Raw genomic sequence first — 20,325 nt, forward strand, 5'->3', positions numbered from 1 at the left:
TGGTTGATGTTGATGATAGCAGACGGCAGTTGAGTAGTGAATGCTGCTGTCTGTCTGTGCTGCACTGCTGTCATTACCTACGCAGCGCTCTTCACGCAAGAGGTAAGTCCCTCCTTTAGAGACAGTAGTTATTTGGAATAGTCCTAGTACTTAATTAAATGTACTTAGTTACTTTACACCACTGGGAATAGTCTTAGCTGGGATATTAGATGTATAAATAAGTCGTTGTTTATTAACAGATGGCTTCTGAACTGAAGCGTGTAGTAGTTTATGGTTTTCCTTTCACTCCTGCTGCTGTTGGTATTCTGTGGTGCTAGAATGCTTCTACTGATGTAAAAAACATAGATAAGGGTTTATGAAGAAACTATCTCAGAAAAAAGTAAGGGACATTGTATCTTTTAGGTTGTTGCACAGGTGTTATTACTCAGTTAAAACAAACCTTATAAATGTACTGTAGCCTATAAGTAAGATGCTCATGCTCGTTTTGTGACTTTCCCAATGACTCAACTGTTCTATTTTAGGAATGTGGCCTCCCTATCAGGCTTATGTTGTTTTGATTGATTTAGCCTACATACTTAATAAAGGCACACACCCTACTGTACACCCACACCTAACGGTGGGACTACACCAAGCCGTTTCGCGCGCGTCAGTGCGTATGCGTGCGTATGCGGGGCGCGCGCGCGTATGTGCGTTTTGGATAGATCCAATGTATGTCAGTTCAGCAGGCTACACCAGGCGTACGGATAGCGCGAACCACGGATACGCATTCCCTAAAAATAGGATCGGTTCTATTTTTTAAGCACGCCTATGCGTTTTGTACACAGACTATCTGGTCTTCCTCACATATACTCCCTCCTTGGTGTAGCCTGGAGCGTTTACGCATACGCGAGCCTCTTCACGGACAGTACGCGCGTATGTGCACATTTTTTGGTGTAGTCCCACCGTAATGTACACACACACGCACACGCACACACACACACACACACACACACACACACACGCACACGCACACGCACACACACACACACACACACACACACACGTGTGTATACATTTTCATGAACAGAGACTGAACCTAAATCAATAAACCAGCCTTGTTGGGTTCATTTCTTTCAGCCTTTACTAGGTATTTTCTTTTTCTTTCTTGCATAGCACTATAGCAGCAGCGAGCTCTCCTATATCTCATCTTCATAAGAGCTAGACTTTCTCTGTCAAAGTCAACCCAAGCTTGTGGCATTCTTTATCTGTGGTATCTCCTTGGTGTCGAGGATGTATGACTGTTACCATTGCATCATCCTTCTCTTAATTTTAGTTACATGTACCCATTCCAGTACATTTTCTAATCAGGGACCAAACCGTCCTCTATTAAAACGCAAAATAATTTTACATTGAATTTTTTAATTTTGACATTCAAAAATATGACTGCTCAAGCTGAGCTGACACAACGTAATTGTTTGTACAAGTTTCATATGCTACCTCTTTTTCTTCTTCTTTTTTTTACCCATAGTAGACTAAATAACCTAAAGTGAATTTGTAGCCTTTTCTATTGCTGTGGAACATGCAGGTCTTTCCTCTTTCTCATTGTTGATTTATGGATTGAGGAACAAGGTTCACACAATTTCACATCCACTGTGTGACAGATAGACCAGTTCTGAAGGTCATCACATCAATGAGAGTGACATTCATTGTCAGTTCACCTGTTACAGACTCAGCAGCAACATACTGTTATTTTCACTAGTGAATATGTGCACACAGATTGATACATGCATGCCTATCTTTTTGTCTGCCTGGTCTAGTGGGAAAGTCCTGTTCTGGCGAAGCCCGAACTAGCGAAGTGGGGATTTGTCTCCTACCGTAGCGATCTGGCGAATCGATTGTCCACGACACTGCAAGCGGCGCGAAGGCCAGCGGACCTTGGTCCTGCTCTTCGCCCCCGAGCGCCGCAGGCGCGAGTGGCCGCGAAGAGCGGGCCAGGGCCGCGCGGCCGGCGGAGCGCCGCGCGAGTTACGAAGCCGTGGTGAATGCAATCGTTATATTTATGCCCAGGCCGTAAGGCCTGGGCAAGCGCACGATAAACGCCCTGTCCAGAAGACGTTCGCCAGATCGCTACGGTATCGGACATTTCCCCACTTCGCCAGTTCGGGCTTCGCCTAAAAGGTACGTGCCCGGTCTAGTTGTGATGTTGCTAAACCATGAATGAACTGTACGTTTTCCACTAGGACACCTTTGTGGAAATGGAGGGGGGGCAGCCACACCATGCTGTTTTTACCTGGTTCAAACAGTTTCAACTCCACTCTGTCATCAGGAATGGAATAATTCCAGAATGGTTCCATGGTATTATTTCCAGGAAGTAAGTGCTGCAAAATTCCCCAAATGACTGCATATCACTGTCTGCCATCTGCAATGCCTGGCAGACAACAAGGAATTATGAGGGCCATGTTTTTAAATTTGTACAATGAGTATTTTTTTTTTACTAAGGTATAAGCTGCCTAAAGGCAACTCGCTTGTACTCACTTATTTTGTTGTTTAATATTGTATTAACCGTAAGTCACATTGAGATACTTTACCTGTAAGATATTTGGTAGATTTTCTATTTTCTTTTCTTCTTTTACAAATCTCCTAATTAACAATTTAAGTTTAATTTAAGATTAACCAATGCTTTTTAGTATCTATTTATTTGTTTTTCTTCCTTTGTGTTAAAATAAATGTTTTGTATCCTTCACCGACACCAATATATGACAAGTTCATTGAAATTGGTGTTTCTCCATCTGTCTGCTTGTCTGAAGCACTTTGTCCATGTTCATGTCTTTCACAGGACTGCAGAGGAGCTGTTGCTTTCCAAGCCTCCAGGCTATTTCCTCATCCGAGTCAGTGAGAGCAGGATTGGCTACACACTCTCATATCGGTGAATGTTTTGTTGGCTAAAGAACTACTTACCCAGCCTTATAACACAAATAATAAATAACACGTTTTCACCCTGGCAGGTCTACCTACTGTATGTTATTATTATTATAACATTAAGTGTGGATCTTAAAGGACGACTTCACCACTTTTCAAACTATCTTCATATAATTGGTCCTCACTAATGTTCACGATAAAATAGCACAATTATTTTCTGCTCGGTCTGTATCTCAGAGTTAAGTGTAGAAGTGTCCTTGAGACTCTGAACCCCTTGCTTCACCCATTTGCCATAGACATAGAAAGGTAGACACCTCCTTCGGCTCTGGGGCATATGCATCAAGGAACCAAAGGAATCTGCATCGCTTCTGCGTGAATCGCTTCTGCGTGCGTCACACGTACGCAAATAAAGCTCTGTCCAAGACCTGGAAAAGTCGCGCTGTGATTGGCCAGTAGTCACTTTGGCTGGCAGCATTCCCACGTTTTTTACCCGGACGTCAAATTTCCCAAATGAATTTCGTCTTCATCCATCCATCCATCCATCTTCAACCGCTTATCCGGAATCGGGTCGCGGGGGTAACAGTTCCAACTGAGACCTCCAGATTTCCTTATCCTTAGCAACTTCCTCCACTCCCTCAGGGAGTATACCGAGGCGTTCCCAAGCCAGTTTGGAGATATAATCCCTCCATCTGGTCTTTGGTCTGCCACAGGGTCTCCTCCCAGTGGGACGTGCATCGAGGACCTTCCTAGGAAGGCGCTCGGGAGGCATCCGTACTAGATGCCCGAACCACCTAAGCTGACTCCTTTCCAAGTTGAATTTCCCCCATTCAGGTCACTGGGGAAAATGTATTCACTAATATGGCCATATATGCCGGAGATCTCTGTGTCAGTCCTTGTCCCTTTTATGTCCATATATGGAGATCTCTGATGTCATCAATATTAAGCCCATATCTTGGAAATCCCATATATGGACATACTGTTTCAGTATCATGTGGTCTATGGCGTCAGACATCTAAGATATCAGTCATCTCCATATTTGGAAAATGTTTATACTTTTTAATTAAAGTCAATGGAGAAAATTAATTCACAAATAAATGTATATAAATTATATTATAATATAATTTAGCAAAATAGCACGCATGCGTGTCCCGATGAAGCCGGTCGATTTGACATATGGCCCAAGTGCGTGCCACCAAAACTGTAAGTGCGTGCCACCAAAACTGTGGGAGGAGTAGCGCGGCAAAAAAAAGTTTACTTAGATGGAATTAAATCAGACAAGTACTATAGTCTGGTTGCCCTGCACACTAATTAGTGAGGACCAATTATTTGAAGATAGGTTGAAAAGTGTAGAAGTTGTGCTTTAAGGCATATTGTATTACAAACAGATCCTCCTTTGTGTGTGTGAGTCACCTCTCCCCTGCTCAGTGTTACAGTTCAAAGTCCTGTCCTGTTTCCTCTTCCTGACTTTTATTACTGTGTGCGTGTGTGTGTGTGTGCGCGTGCGTGCGTGCGTGCGTGCGTGCGTGTGTGTGTGCGTGCGTGCGTTTCCTCCTATGTAAACCTGTAGCGCTGACGACCGCTGTAGGCACTTTATGATAGATGCCCTGAAGGATGGGTATTATGTCATCGTTGGAGAGAATGCGCGTCACAGGTTTCTTCAGGATCTGGTGGATTTTCACCGCAAGACTCCCATCATGCCTTTCAACGAATTACTGACTCTTCCTTGTGGACAGGTGAGAATATTTTCTTTAATTCTAGTACACACACGTCACACAATGTCTGCTTGTTTCGGCCTAAATACAGAATAGCTCTTCATTCCTAATCATTAGTCAAGACAAAAAGGCCAGACACTTCACCAAGGATGCATATAAGTGCATTCATTGTCCAGGAATGACAGTCGATTATAATGTGACAGCTCTATACTTGTTCCTTCGGATACAGAGGTTTTTCAAGAGAGAAGTTCATGGAAGGGGCCAACACTTGCTCTAAGTGGTTTCAAATAACAGAACTATAAATGACAAACAGTGTGTTTCGAGTGTAGTGGACGGTGTCTCTCTCACTTACGTATGCATGACACAATGACTGACTGTGACCCATGATATGACCTATGACCTTGTTTGTGGTATGTATTTCCTTTTCTGTTTTGTTGTGCTGTTTACTCATTGTTGGTCTATTTTTATTTATTTTGTGGGGAGGGGCGTGGGGTGCATGTTGCTTTTTTGTTTTGGTTTGTGATGTAAAAAGACATGCAATGGACCTTGCCCTATTATGCTACTTAGGTAAGTGTCCCCAATAAAAATGAAACAGTGAGGTGGTAAAATGAGGTATGATACACCCTGGGCACACACTAAATTATTTTTTTGATTACAGGAATGCTTAAAAGGCATGTTAGTAATATAAATCTGTATTTTCCCCACCATATGCTTCTAGTACTGTATAACGGAGACATTTTCAAAAATGTCAACACAACCTTTCTCTTTCTCTGTGTCTTTGTTAATATTAAAGGTATCAAAGGATGGGGCTGATTATGCTGAGCTCCTGTTTCCCCAAAGGCAACCATGGAATTGTAATAATGTTAACATCTTCCCACATCCACATAACAACAGTCAAATAAAACCACAGGATGACATGCCGCCTGCCCTTCCACATCGTCCCACTGCACTGGGGGCCTCTGCAGGCCCTTCTCCAAATCTTACCAAGACGCCTGCTGTCACTAAAAGCCAACCAAACACACTTTACCCATCCCTGGAAGATGGCCTGTCCAACTCAATGTCTGAAATTCCAGCCGAGGTAAAGGAGTTTGTTCTGATTGAAGTGCATTGTTGGAGGTGGCAGTATACAGGTTAATCATTATGGTTGACAAGTATGCTTTGAGGGTTAAGTTTCCATTTCCATTCCAGCTCATTGATCATTAATACAACGCACCTTCTCACAGCTTTCAAAAAGTAGTTTTAGTAACAAATACAATTATCTCAGCACCTCTGGGTACAAGGTCTTTGAATGTAATTAAAAGTTAAATTATTTAACAGGTGTCAAAAGTCAGACTTGATGTGGTTAAGTGATGCAGATTGACCTAAATGGCTTTTTGAACACAATGTATTTGCATTTGTTGAGTATTTAGAGTTTGGGATTAGCAAACAAAGAACATATATGTGATATGTATTTGTCAAGTCAAGACAGAACAGAACAGAAATATTTGTTTCACTCACTCACTCACTCACTCACTCATTCCTAAAGGTGCTTAATTAATGACCACAAGAACAGAGTAAAGGGCTTTGCAGACAGGCGTGATTATTCGCACAGAAAAAACTTTAAAGAATACAATGATTCTGTATGACCTCATGCACACACACACACCGGCTCCGAATTTGCAGTGCGACAAGTGGCTGTGGCTGTTGCATGTGGTAAGAACTCATTGACAAACGGAAAAAAACGCAACACTCCTGTGTGCAAATCCCTTTATACTTGTCATCTCAAGCTCTCAAACTAAACGATTTATCAAAAGGTCTTACTCTTCACACTACAATTTTAATCTAGTCATTGACAACACTGTATAACTGTATATTTCAGGCGGAGGCTCTCAGGCCTGTGCCATCGCCAAGGAAGAAATATCTGGTCAACCCCACCCAGTCAGATCAGCTTCCTGACCTCCCTGCTAGGACGCTTCCACCACCACTACCACAGAAGAAGATGGTCCAGGCTTGTGCCAGATCTAGCTCTGCACCCCAGACTGTATCAGTGTCCACAATGGTCTTCCCCACTGTGTCAAACACTCATGCTGGACAGCAGTCTGCGGACACACAATCAGGAAGGAACGATGATGTGCAGCTGTCAGCAGCCATCAACCTAATGAATATCAAGAAGACATTCCAAAAGACGAGGTGCGTGTTGCTGGAGCACATGTCTGCTGAGATTAGGCGGTCTACAGACAGCGGTGAACCTACTGAAAATGAATACCAGGAAATTCCAGGGGAGCAGGAAGTCAATGGGTCACCATCTTCCAGCAAAATACATACTATAAGACTATCTGCTAGTGGATTACCTGAAGAGTACCTGCAACCTCCACCTTTTGCCCCTGGATACTACTAGTACACAGTAAAATGTTAATTTAACTCTCAGAGTTACACATTTTACAGTTTAGACGGACTCACGAGTGGATTGATTGATTGAATATTTTATTAGACAGAAACGTAAAACAGCACGAGTACAGTCAAAACACCTATTCTAAAAGGATAACACCAAAAAAGTCCTTGCGGTCTTGTTTCCATTGGGGTCCTAGGTATTCAATACATCAACATATAAAGTAGCATCAAAAACATTCAATATCATGACAAGTATAAAACACTATGTACAGCGTAGAGGAAAAAAAGGGGGGGATCACGCCTCGCCTGTCTAAAAGAGACCTCCCCTATCGCCTCCTGAAAGGTGACATTTTCGAGGCTGTTTTGAAGGAAGCCATTGAACTATATATTTTTTAAGGGAATGGGGCACGGATGGCTGTTGTCAGAGTGAGCGAGGGAAATTACTGTAAAGGGAAGTGAGATGTGCTATGACTGAAGGGTACTGTATGTATGTACAAAGTATTTAAACCATAACCAATAAGGGTAACCAATGTACATTCATATTCTCCTGTTGCAGAGTGTAAACCTAGATGGACAAAACTTAAACTGACTAATAAATGCAGGTGAGATGCTGATGCTTGAACCTAGCTATTATTTCTAAGCCATGGACACTAAGCAGTGCCAATTGTTTGTCAGTGACAAGACTGAGAAAACATGAAAAGCCAATGACAAGAAGAATATGTACGTTATGAGAACTAAAGACTTTGGATTTGTTGGTTGCTCTGGATCCAGAAGCTCTAGCTTGAGAAGATGATCCATTCTCAACATATCATCTTAGACAGATGCAGGTAAAACTACTGTTCTGAAACTACTGAAAAAGAGAAGAGAAGAGAGGCTGTTCGGGTCAGGATCACCTTTTTAAAGATCAAGACAGGTCATAATGAATGTTATGAATGACACATTTTATCTCTGACAGTGTGATCCTGGGCTCCCCCAGAGTTAGTGTCGAAGTGTCCTTGAGCAAGACTCTGAACCCCTAATTGCTCCCGATGAACAGGGTGGTGCCTTGCATGGTTTCCTCCGCCATCAGTGTATATGGTTTCCTCCGCCATCGGTGTAAGAATGTGTGTGTGAATGTAATGCACAATCTATGTAAAGCGCTTTGGATAAAAAGCGCTTTATGAATGCAGCAATGCAACATTTACCACTATGGGCCTAAGGTTGCATTATGTGAACTGTAGACATACAGTCCAATGTATCTAATTGCTTGTCAACTAACAACTGTACACAGAATAGACGTAAAAGTAAAAGTTACAAATAAAATATATTTATTATATACCAAAAACTACAAAGAAAACAATCCTTACCATGTTCAGATTGGTCCTCACTTGCAGAATTTTTCAGTTTCTTGTACTTGTACTTGTACACATTTTGTGTAGAGACTGTCATCTAGTGGCCGTGGTTGTTCATAACGTCTATGAAGTGGCAATGAAGTGCTACATTTCAACTCTTAGTAGATGACTTGACTTTTCCGGATGATCTAAAATCACAGAAGAATGACATGTTATGAGTCAGACAACATAATCCTTGCAACACGAAACGGGGCCAACAGTTGTTACAGATGGGCCAAGTGCCCATTTATGGACTGGAGTACTGCCCCACCCTATCCCATGCATAGAAGGTCCCATGCCAGGATATGGGGATGCTCCATTTGTTAATCAAATTACCACACGTGGGTGGAGTGGTCTCGTCTTAAGGCGTGCTACCAGTGGTGGAAACTGAAAGTAAGTACATTTACTTAAATGCTGTAGGCCTACTGTACAATTTTGAGGTACTTTTACTTTTATGGAGTTTTTGCAATTGTCAATACTTTTACTTATAGGCCTACTCCATTAAATCTCAAAGTTTTACTAGTTTTACTCCACTAATTATATGAAAACTTTAGTTAGCCCACTAGTTGAAGGTTTTTTGATTATTATTATTATTACAAAACATACATTAACCATTTCGGCCATTTGGAAATATTTTCAAAAAAAATTTTTAAGTAGGCTACATTTGTTATACATACAAAACTTGAAATGACATTCTTCATAATGAGTACTTTTACTTTTGGTATTTTAAGTGCATTTTGATAGCAACACTTTTGTACTTTTACTCAATTACATTTTGAGTATTTTCCACCACTGCTGACAGCTGAAGACACCGCCCTTCCTGGCTGCACCGTGTCACACAGCGCGCGCACCCAGCCCAGGGAAGGTACAGTGACATCATCCTCTTACATGCCAGAAGCAGTTGTTAGTTAGTTACTCATGGAATGATCCAGGAAGTTGTCCTCCTCTCGCTAGCTTCGTTGTGTTGTGTAACGGTTTAATAATAAACAAACGCATAGTTAGTGTTTGTTACAGCTTTTTTATGTTTACTGCAGCACCCGACGCGATGTCGTTCATCCCTGGACAGCCGGTGACTGCTGTTGTGGTAAGTTTGGGAGTTTTCATTCAGCAGGCATCCATTGTTCAGATTGAGGCCCATTGTTCCCCGGACCCTTATCAATAACGCAACATTATTTACCTAATAACGACCGAGTTAATGTTTTGTTTGACCAGCTAGAGGAAATATAACCGTTTGCTGCTCCAATCCGTTGCTAAACAATCGAACTTTCATGTCGGACAACGGTAAGGCAAACCAAACAATGCTGGGAAATGACACATTTTAAATGCCTTAGAATGAGAGATGTAACTTTCTTGTGAGAATTACATGTGAAACAAAGGTAATTCCAGAACGTCCAGTGCAAGTGCAAACCATTGGGGTCCACACAGACACAGCAGTACAGTAGGCGTGGTGTTTCTGGGTAACGCTAGGCTAGGTGCTATACCAGTGTGGTGTAAAGTAACTAAGTACATTTACTTAAGTACTGTACTTGAGTACAATTTTGAGGTATTTGTACTCAACTTGACTAACGGGTATTTCCAATTTCAAATACCCTTACTTCTATACTCCACTACATCTCGGATCCAAATATTGTAATTTTACTCCATTACATTTATTTGATAACTTTAGTTACTAATTACTTTGTAGATTTTGATTATTATTACAAAGCAACCACTTCAGCCCTGTATACATTTTGGCGATCTACAAGCTCGTCTGAGCATGTAGATCTGCTATTTTCAACAGCATCATGCTATATGTGTGTTTACATTTGAAAACTTGAAATGGGACATTCTGCATAATGAGTACTGTCTACTTTTGGTCATTTAAGTAGGCTACATTTTGATTCCAATACTTTTGTACTTTTTACAAAAGTACATTTTGAATTCCGGGCCTTTACTTTTAACAGAGTATTTCTACATTGAAGTATTGATACTTTTACTTAAGTAAAACATGTGAGTACATTTTACACCTACTATGTGAGAAACGGCAGTCAGCCAGCCAACAACAACACTTAACATTTTAGCCGATCCCTGGGCACATAGTTTGTTTAAACTGAAAGTAAACACTGAAAGGCACCATGATTTGTTTAGTGACAATCAAAGCGAACTCTGAGGTACTGTGTTAATCTAATCATATGCTTTCTTGGTGGTAAGAGAAGTGAGTGGTAAAAAATAGGACTGAGCAGCGTTTGGCCCTGTAGGACTATATACTACCCTACACTGACTCAGGAATTCAATAGAAAATAGGTTAGTGTGGCAGAACATTAGACAGCACAGTGCCTGGAAGTCTACAAAGAAGAATGACCCCACTGACTGACTCACTTTGCAGAGCTCTCCAACTGGACAACACTGTATCTGCCACAAGAGTCACACACAGAGGCAGTGTTTGTGTTGTGAGGAATCCTGCTGTCATGGGCGTTCATCCGTCTGGTTTAGAGAGACAGCAGCTGCCAGTGAAAGTCTAAAGACAGGGTTGAAGTGATAAAAGAGCAGTGTCTCAGCGAGTGGACTGCAATGGAGGGAGAATGTTCTCCCTCCATTACCAGAGAAATTATGCATATTTAGTGATGAGGTTGACTTGGCATTGATTCCATTATAGACACTAGAGATGAGCATGCACTTGATGAACAATATGTTTCAGTGGAAAGAGTTGAACATTATATTATGTTGGGTTAGCCAACAGGTCAAGAGTTATTATTAGCCTTGGTTACATCAATTTACAATTAGGAGATAAAAATAACGTAAATCTAAACATGATGACCATGGCTTTATGTTACAATACAATAATGAGTCTATCAATGCCCTCAAGTTGTGTATTTCTGCTTAGCGAGGAGGAATAAAAATGCTCTCTGTCCCAACAGCAACGGATTGAGATCATGAAACTGAGGCAGGGAGATCACCTGATCCTGGGCTTTAGTATCGGAGGAGGGATTGACCAGGACCCCGGACAGAACCCCTTCTCTGAGGACAAGACTGACAAGGTGGGAGGTGTGTGTGTGTGTGTGTGTGTGTGTGTGTGTGTGTGTGTGTGTGTGTGTGTGTGTGTGTGTGTGTGTGTGTGTGTGTGTGTGTGTGTGTGTGTGTGTGTGTGTGTGTGTGTGTGTGTGGTTGTGAATAAGAAAATGAATACATATAATTGGGGTAAATCCCCCTGCTCATGCTCAATGCCGTTCATATCGACATTACCAATGCTACACTTGGGGGCCACACGTCAGTCCGACGTCTCATTACTCCGACTATGTGGCTACGCGTGCGGTTAGTGGATAGGGTTAGTGTTGGGGAGAGTCAGACAAACGCAACGTCGGAGTAATGCGTGTTGGAACAACAACACGCACCCTCTGCTCTTCATTCAAGAATGTGATTCTGATGTTTAAGACATGCATTTCCGCTTTTTCACTTTTCCCTGTTTTTCCCCTGAAAATATACTCATTGTTGGCAGTGGAACTAAAGCAGTATTCAGACAGAGAGTGTATCAGTGGGGCCGGACAAAGCAGAAGAGTCAGCAGCAGCACTCTCAGAAATGTCCTTTATTTAATTAAGCACAGGCAGCATACGAACATGTTTCAGCAGAGCTTTCCTCAGCCTAGTCTGAAAAGGCCTGAACATTATTGGTAGCTGATGTCATAGCATTGCATTGACATCATGTTGTAAACCTCTCTGGAAAAGAGCCTCTGGTAAATGTCTAAATTGTATTTGTAAATGGAGCAATAGAGTCATGTATGCAGCTCATACCAACATATTTACATATAAAGGAGGACAATATTGTTCATATGTCTATTTGAAATCCCTATTCCTTCCAAAGTCAATATACGTTTCTTAATTTATTTTTTATTACAGTAATTGATGCATTGCATTCTGTTAGCTGTCTATTAAGTTGTGTGTGTGTCCCCTGATGAATTACATTGAATTCTCAAACCACCACTTAAGCCTAACGCGATCTACAGCTGATCTATAAGCTCATAACATGTTGCATTGTGTTGGGGGTTAGCAGTCTATTACATGAAAACATTTGGAAACCCCTAATCTATGTGACCCATAGGGGATCTATGTAACCAGAGTGTCGCCAGGAGGACCAGCAGAGGTGGCAGGATTGATGATGGGGGACAAAATAATGCAGGTATGTATGAAATCATGCTTGTTCATTGACAAACATTATTAGTGGTGCAACAGCTAATCGAACAAATCCACTTAATCGACTTTAATGAATGACGAAGTGTTGTGACCTTTTAGATCTTATATTTTAGCAGTATAAAGTATAAAATAGGGCTTAATAATCATTCTGATTGATTTAGTCTATTATAAGAAACAATTTACTTTTTTTGCATTGATTCAATGATGTATAAAAAATATTACAAATGATCCAGTATTTGATTAAGCATGAAAGTAATTGATAGAAAATCAATGGAAAATGGTCCATAGTCTCAGCCCTAAATGTAATCGCCACAAGATGGCACTCTGTATACAGTTCAGTTGATGTATGGTGATTGAAGCTGCTCTAACTGTAACCAACCACAGTTCATAGAAAGGCTAGAGTTCAGATCAATCTAAATGAAATTCTCCAACCGAGATCATGTGGATAATTCTTTACTATTAATTCATTTTTCTTTTTTTCTTTTTTTCTTCTTCTTTTGGCTTAAATTGTTTCGAATCATTAACCACTTGAACCCTATAGCAACCCTATTCTTGGGAACAATCTGCAAAAGAGATGACCCTTTTCGTCTGTATTGGCTCCATTGTATGGGCCTGATAAGGGTTGATAATGGCCATTTAATGGACTGATAACATCTGAACCCGCTGATGAGATTTGATTTAGACAGAAAGTCTAAGCCTTGGACATATTGTGTAATGGCCAATGTTTTCTTTTTCAATGACTCTTTCCCAGGTAAATGGCTGGGATATGACCATGGTGACCCACGATCAAGCTCGAAAAAGACTAACAAAGAAGAACGAGGAGGTGGTACGGCTACTGGTAACCAGGAAGTCACTGGAGGAGGCTGTCAGACATTCCATGATGTAACAACTCCAAACAACAACAACAGCATCATCAGATCGGACCTTTCCGTGAAACCTTACCCGTATATAAAAACCAAGGACTGTTGTGTACAAAGACTTCCACCTTTTGATATTGGGATTTTCCCCACATTATTACTGTTCCCTTCTGTAAGAAAGAAAAATGTTCACTTATTTCCCCATGTCCTTCTGTATTCCATGCCATGCAATGCCAGGTCCAGTGCAGATGGAAGGGGATAAACACTGTTTATTAACAGTTGATTATTTGTTTTGTGTGTTAAAGATCAATCAATCAAACTTTATTTGCACAAATTAAAAGGAATAAACGGGACAAGGCAATACACATTGCCTTTGGTGAAAAAAATGTCCGGGAAACAATCCTGAGCAGTACATTGTCTATTAGCCCAACACTAGCCTAAGACTGCATCACTCATAACATTGTATCAGAAACATCTGAACAAATTATTTGCCTAATGTTTTTCAAGTTTATATTCTTATTTTTCTAAAAGCCAAAGGACAATGCCAAGGAACTATAGAAGAGAGATCTGATCAATGTAAAGTATGCATGTGTATTCTGTAGTGCACAACACTGCATATACTTTACAAAGATTGTACTGCAAACCATATGATGTATAGAGTTCAAATTTCTATGATTCTTTGTATGAATACTGAACTTTTTCTCTCATGGATATCTGGAAGTTTAGCTCCTTAACATTAGCTGTACAGTTGGTGCTTGACAATGCTGACCTGCATTCACCATTTGCCTGGTGTGATTTACATTTTGGACTTTTTTTGTAAGATCCTAATCTACACTACAACACACTAGTATCGCTTATGAACTATATGGTCCATGCTGGACCCTACTATTTTGGGGAACATTTATTTTATACGTTTTTATTATATCTCCAAGTGCCTTCTTTCTTAGGCGTGAATAGTGAAAGTTGGTAGCTTGTGTGCTTTGGATAATTTTGCTGTTTTGATGCAAACAAGTCACTCTAGTTTTAACACTGTGCAACCCAACATTATCAGAGTAACGATTTGAACTTGCATGTCACTGAGCATGGTCAATGGTCAACCTTTTCTACTCAACCTAAGCAACAATGTTTAGGTCTGCTAACATTTAGGTCTGTTAATCTATAGGTGCATTTTGGTCACCTTAATACAGATGGGGTTCACTGTAGATCTCAGTTAATAGTGTACTTCTCATGCTAAAAATAAACAGTACCATTCCTTAAGTCCATGTTGATATCTTGATGTAGCCATGTACTTTTCCTTCCTAAATTCTATGGAGGTAATTAATTTCCTTATGGCAGCCTCAAAGTGATACCAACCCTTTGTCTGCTCTGTTACTATTATATATTTGCATGGCCGGAAACATTACTGCTTCTGTCATGTACTATTATACAGCAGCAATGCTTCAATTATTGAATGATTCTGTAATCACCGCTACTGTGATCTTAAAATGTTAGCTAATGTTTTTGTGTGTTATACCAATGGTACCATGATTGACGTATGACGTAGGGTTTGTAGTTACTTTTATAGAATCCTTTCAGTTGGGAGATAATCATCAAACATCTAAGTGTAAAATAATTGAAATGCTTCATAACACCCATGAAAAGTGGCATTTTCCTCATCATTGTTGCTGGTATGACAGTAAAACACATTGTTGTCAACAGTAATGCATTTCCAAAAACTGGGATTTTTTTTTTAAACAAGGAATCTTTAATACAATTTTTTAAATAAAGGATATTCTTTTAAATGAAATTCATGATCCAGTATATGACATTTATGAACAGATTTATGCATGTCTCCCCTTTAAAATGTATTAATTACATGCGTTTTGTGGCCCCCTCACCAAAGCCTACAGTATATACACATGTACTGTACCAGTTGAGAGAACATCACAGAATACTATCTGAACGTTCTCATACATTATTGCATTCAAATAGCCTAGTGCTGCGAGATATGAAATAATCAGATGACATTTGAAAGCAGAAAATCTATTCGCTGAGCTTTCTGTTTTTTCGGTGCAGGGAATATTCTTTACTTTAGAACAAACTGCTTAGCTTTTTTTGGAGGATGTAGGGATCAAACGGCACTTGATTAGACATTAGACACTTGATTGATTGGACAAGAATTAACCTATTGCTAATTTTGAAAAGCAACTTTGGATGTGAGCATTGAGTCAATAAGAACTTTGACATGAGTTTCTAGAGCTGTTTTACTAATCTGAATCATGCATACTGAACAACAATATTCAATGACAAATCACTTACATTGTCCAAAATATATTACAGATTATTTACAATAATCACTATCTTAGATAAATAGATAGATACCTTTATTTTCATCTTCATTTCATCATCTGTTATCATTTTTCATCAAGTGCATAGGCATGGTCAGAAGTTTGTGATTTGTTGCACTAGTGGATAGATGCTAGTTGCTCATGACCATTTTTCTTTTTCTGGGCAATACAGTTTTTCTTTTAGAGTTCTTGAAACTAAATCTATGATGTCATCATGGGAGGTGGGTCGATTTAGTGTGATGCTGCGCTAAAATCCCCACTTTGAGAAATAATTGATGAGGACACCTTTTGTGTGTGTGTGTGTGCGTGTGGCTGTGTCTGTGTGTGTGCGTGTGTGCGTGCGTGCGCGCGCGCGTGTGGCTGTGTGTGTGTGTGTGTGTGTGCGCGCGGCTGTGCGTCGGGGGTGGTATGCCAGAGAGTATGTGGGTGTATATGTATGTGTACAACAAGGTCTGTTAGGTCATTTTGGATTGAGGGAAGCATGCTCCATTCCACTTGCCTGGTCACCACAGTACCATTTTTGGATTTTTTTTGTACTGGGTGTAGTAAAACGGTTACACACTCCTTTGAGCCATTGCCCATTCTACTGTAAAATAGAATAGTCCGTTTTCACCACCAGTTCACCAAGATTAACATGTTGCCTGTTGCTAGGTAACTGATGGATATCTTTAGACTTGACCAGGACCATTCAACACTCTGTATAGTGTGTACAACAGTAGTGTAATACAGTAGTTCTTAACACATAACTATAGTTTATAATTATGGACAGTTTCTGTGATTTATTATAGTGTTAAGAACCCTAAACGTATGACAAATGGCAGAAATAGCCAGTCTAAAAGCTCACAATGAGTTGCGATGCCACACAATGTGAACGTAGATTAGATATACTGTAGGCCTATTCGTAATGTTTGAAAATTAAAATAAAATGGAAAGACTTCAAAGAACAAAGTGCCAAAATGACATGCATCTACTGTATGACAAACACAATGGTGAATGTTGAAAATGTTATTCATGGGATTAACAAGCTACAATTTCACACCAAATAATCAAGTCTACAGAGGACAATATGTGTGATTTGTCTCCTTCAGGCGAGTGAGTAATTACACTATCTAAACATGGATCATACATGATCCATGCCTCCCACACAATGGCAGCATAATTGTGTTGCCATAGCAATGCAATCTGTTCTCCTATCACTTCACCAGATTGGAACCAGGAGTTTGGTCCATAGCCTCAGATTCTTGTTTGTTTCCTTTTAACAAAATGACTGTAGAATTGGTTGAATGGTGAAGGGGAAAAAAGCGAATTGAATGTATAGTAGACTAGTAGACTCAAGGTGGGATTAATGGCCATTAGTCACATGTGTGTCCATCTTCGGAGCAGACTAAACTGTTGCTTTTGCATATGAAGGATATGAATTGTAGAGCTTATGATATACTGTATAGAGCTCTGTTATTTCTTCATGCTTATTGTATGTACAGAAGCATAAACATTGGAAGAGTAAAAAAAAATCTCAGTAATAAACAGATTGAGGAAGAGGAATTTGCACCATTTCATCATTTCACAAAAATCTATAGCAACTAAAGCAACACATCCAAGATAAAATAAAAATAAAAATAAGGTGCTAGACAGAAGGACGGTCTCAAAAAAGGAACATAGTCAGCACACTGTATCTGGCTCAACAAGTGATTGTTTCATTAACACCACAGGTGACATTTTGAGCTTATACTAACTAGAAGACCACCATCAACCAATAGCCTACACCAAACACAATGAATAAAATATGGAATTCCATCCCATAGTAAATCCATCCACATTCATGCAACTTGTGTAAACACACAAAGCGTAGAACTAGAAGCGTATGTGTGGGTGTGAGAGTGGGAAGTTGGGTTCTGAAGGTTACAAATACATGTGTCCCCTGAGTAGTTAACATCAGACCCCGAGCCAAGAGTATTGAGGCATGTTGTCATAGCAATGTGTGCATCTTAGCAGTTTGCACCCCTCTCTCTCTCTCTCTCTCTCTCTCTCTCTCTCTCTCTCTCTCTCTCTCTCTCTCTCTCTCTCTCCCTTTCTCTCTCTCCCTCAAAATGTACTTAAAGAACCAAAAGTACTCATTATGCAGAATGTCCCATTTCAAGTTTTCAAATGTATAAAAATCTTTTGAAAATCACAGTGTCACAATGCGTTATATGGTGGCAGAAAATTGTGAGCTTGTAGATCTGCTATTTTCAATTGACCGAAATGCTGAAGTGTTTATTGTGTGTTTTGTAGGCCTATGACAAAAATATGCAAAGTAACTAGCAACTAAAGTGTTCAAATGACTGCGGTTGTAGTAAAAGTATTTGGATCCGAGATGTAGTAGAGTAAAAGTATTGGATATTGGAGATACTCCAGTAAAAAATACCTCAAAATTGTACTTAAATGTCAGTTTTTGAGTAAATGTAGCCTACTTAGTTATTTTACACCCCTGCCATCCTCACTGTAATACTCTCTCTCTCCCTCTCCCTCTCCCTCTCCCTCTCTCTCTCTCTCTCTCTCTCTCTCTCTCTCTCTTTCTCTCTCTCTCTCTCTCTCTCTCTCTCTCTGGGCAGCAGGTGTCTTTTTTTTTCTTCCCGCGCGTAAACAACCCTTCACCTCTATTCCTCCCACGCAATTGTTGCACGTTTTGCTCCTCTTCCTCGCCGGAGGGTTTAGTTTTAGGAAAAGTGCAACCGTTCATATTGTGAAGAGGAGAAACAAGCTGCTTTATTGAGTAAGTTCTCTGCATGTGAGACTGTGAGTTGAGTGAAGACTGAAGAGCAACAGAACACGCTGTGTGAGGGCCGGGGACGTCTTGAAAACAGGTAGGATGGATGCATGTATTTTAGCTGTTTTCATCTTAAATAGCAGCGCACAAAAGGATAACTTACGTGGTTATGGATCCACATCTTTGGGCAAGCGACACCGTCGTACTACGGAGTATACATTGTTGGGCTTGAGTTTTAATTTGCATTGCATCACTGACTAATAGAATGCTTAATCTCAATATGCTCTAAATGTGATCATCAATCATCATGATCACGTTTATTTGGCTATAAGGATGAATCGAAGGTTTGTTCATAATAATTTTTTCCCTTTTCTTTTTTCAGGAGTTGAAGACATTCTCACTGGAATCATCAGGAACGGTCCAAATAAAAAGCAGAAACAGGGTAACTTAAAAAAAATGTTAAATCTAATAGGCCAAAGTCAGATGTGTTTTCGTGTAGTTATGATATATTCAACAAAAATAAATGTAGGCTTAAATGAGAGATTAAAGCTAAAAGACAGGAACAGCTCTTTATATTTAGCATAGAGTGATGCAATTTTGGGTCATGGTTGGGAATGCTGGACATTTTCAACCTGTCTTCATATCATTGGTCCTCACTTAATGTAGCTTACTTTATCAGCTGACAGCATTTTTTGTCTACTCTGTCTGTGTCTCAGAGGAGGGCTGTGGACAGTTCAGAAAGCTGCCTACCAGTGACATCATCGCTAGGGAGGTTTGGTTATTTCCGGTTATTTCAAACAAGATTTCAAAATGTAAATGTATTTACATGTATTAATGTGGTTGCCCAGGGTAACCAGACTATTAGCACTTGTCCAACATTATTCCATCCATCCATCTTCCATCCCCTCCTAGATAAAAGTTATTTAGCCACGCTACTCCTCCCACAGTTTTGGTTTGGCTAAGAGATACTTTATAGTATACAGTATAGTTTAATTTATTTGTGAATTAATTTTCTCCATTGACTTTAATTAGAAATTAAACTCCATATATGGCCATTCATTTATTAGTGAATAACATTTCCCGATTGACTTGAATAGGGAAAATTCAAATAATAATTCAAAATTAATTTGCAAGTGTGACTCGCGTCATGGCAAACACACTTGCAATTTCCAATTCCAACATTCTAGTTTATCCATCTATTCATCATAGCATGCTAACCAGAAATAAAAAGCCTGCAGTTTCTATTAGCATTTTATTCAATTTCCCATTGATGATGTCACTGGTATGCAGGTTTCTGTAGGCTATACTGTCCACCGCCCTCCACTGAGTAGACAAAATGGTACTATATTATATAATAATGAGCATATAATGAGGCAGAATTATGTGAATAATATAGGCTGATAGTAGGGGTGTAACAATATAGTAACTGCGTTGAAAAATTGATTTAAAACTTCAACGATCTACTATTGTTCATGTATTTATCCATAATAATAACATTTTCCCTTAAAAAACCTGCACTATCGACACGTTTCACACAGATTTAATTTCTTTGCTAAATAGTTAAATAGATTTTTAAATCGAATCGTATCGCGATGAATGAACCAATATCGTCTATGTATCGTATTGTCAACCATGTATAGTGATGCACATCGTATCGCTATTAAAATGTATCGTTACAACCCTAGTTGATAGGTTTCAGTGGCTTATTTCAAAATGAAAGCAAAGTTTGACATAGTTATTCCATAGACGACTGACATCGTAGCTGATTGACGGATTTGACTTCACATGCTGGCCACATGAAGTCCGAGATCTACATTTGAGCCACGCCATTCCTATGCAAGATCCACTCAAGATTTCAGACAAAATGTGGATATTGGG

At 39.9% G+C, this 20,325-nt stretch overlaps 2 protein-coding genes across 2 annotated transcripts; both read left to right on the forward strand.

Annotated features, from left to right (window-relative positions):
• Positions 1-2,234: 2,234 nt before the first annotated feature.
• Positions 2,235-7,689, forward strand: hsh2d (hematopoietic SH2 domain containing; the record flags this gene model as incomplete). The annotated part of the gene is made up of 5 exons (XM_080727748.1): positions 2,235-2,350; positions 2,816-2,905; positions 4,466-4,631; positions 5,404-5,688; positions 6,469-7,689. The coding sequence occupies 5 exons, from the start codon at positions 2,235-2,237 to the stop codon at positions 6,985-6,987; spliced, it is 1,176 nt and encodes a 391-aa protein (XP_080583874.1). The 3' UTR covers positions 6,988-7,689.
• Positions 7,690-9,266: 1,577 nt separating this feature from the next.
• Positions 9,267-15,086, forward strand: tax1bp3 (Tax1 (human T-cell leukemia virus type I) binding protein 3). Its single transcript, XM_080736709.1, has 4 exons — positions 9,267-9,434; positions 11,248-11,367; positions 12,426-12,503; positions 13,269-15,086. The coding sequence occupies exons 1-4, from the start codon at positions 9,372-9,374 to the stop codon at positions 13,401-13,403; spliced, it is 396 nt and encodes a 131-aa protein (XP_080592835.1). The 5' UTR covers positions 9,267-9,371; the 3' UTR covers positions 13,404-15,086.
• The last annotated feature ends 5,239 nt before the right edge of the window (positions 15,087-20,325 follow it).

Source organism: Nannobrachium achirus (assembly GCF_963921795.1).
Source record: "Nannobrachium achirus genome assembly, chromosome: 1".
In the NCBI taxonomy this organism is placed as follows: domain Eukaryota; kingdom Metazoa; phylum Chordata; class Actinopteri; order Myctophiformes; family Myctophidae; genus Nannobrachium; species Nannobrachium achirus.

Bases quoted from the DNA above. Each gene is read 5' to 3' on its own strand.
- tax1bp3 (XM_080736709.1), top strand. From the start codon at position 9,372: ATGTTTACTGCAGCACCCGACGCGATGTCGTTCATCCCTGGACAGCCG. The intron at 11,368-12,425 runs GTGGGAGGTGTG...TGTGACCCATAG, and splicing joins CTGAGGACAAGACTGACAAG to GGGATCTATGTAACCAGAGT. The intron at 12,504-13,268 runs GTATGTATGAAA...ACTCTTTCCCAG, and splicing joins TGGGGGACAAAATAATGCAG to GTAAATGGCTGGGATATGAC.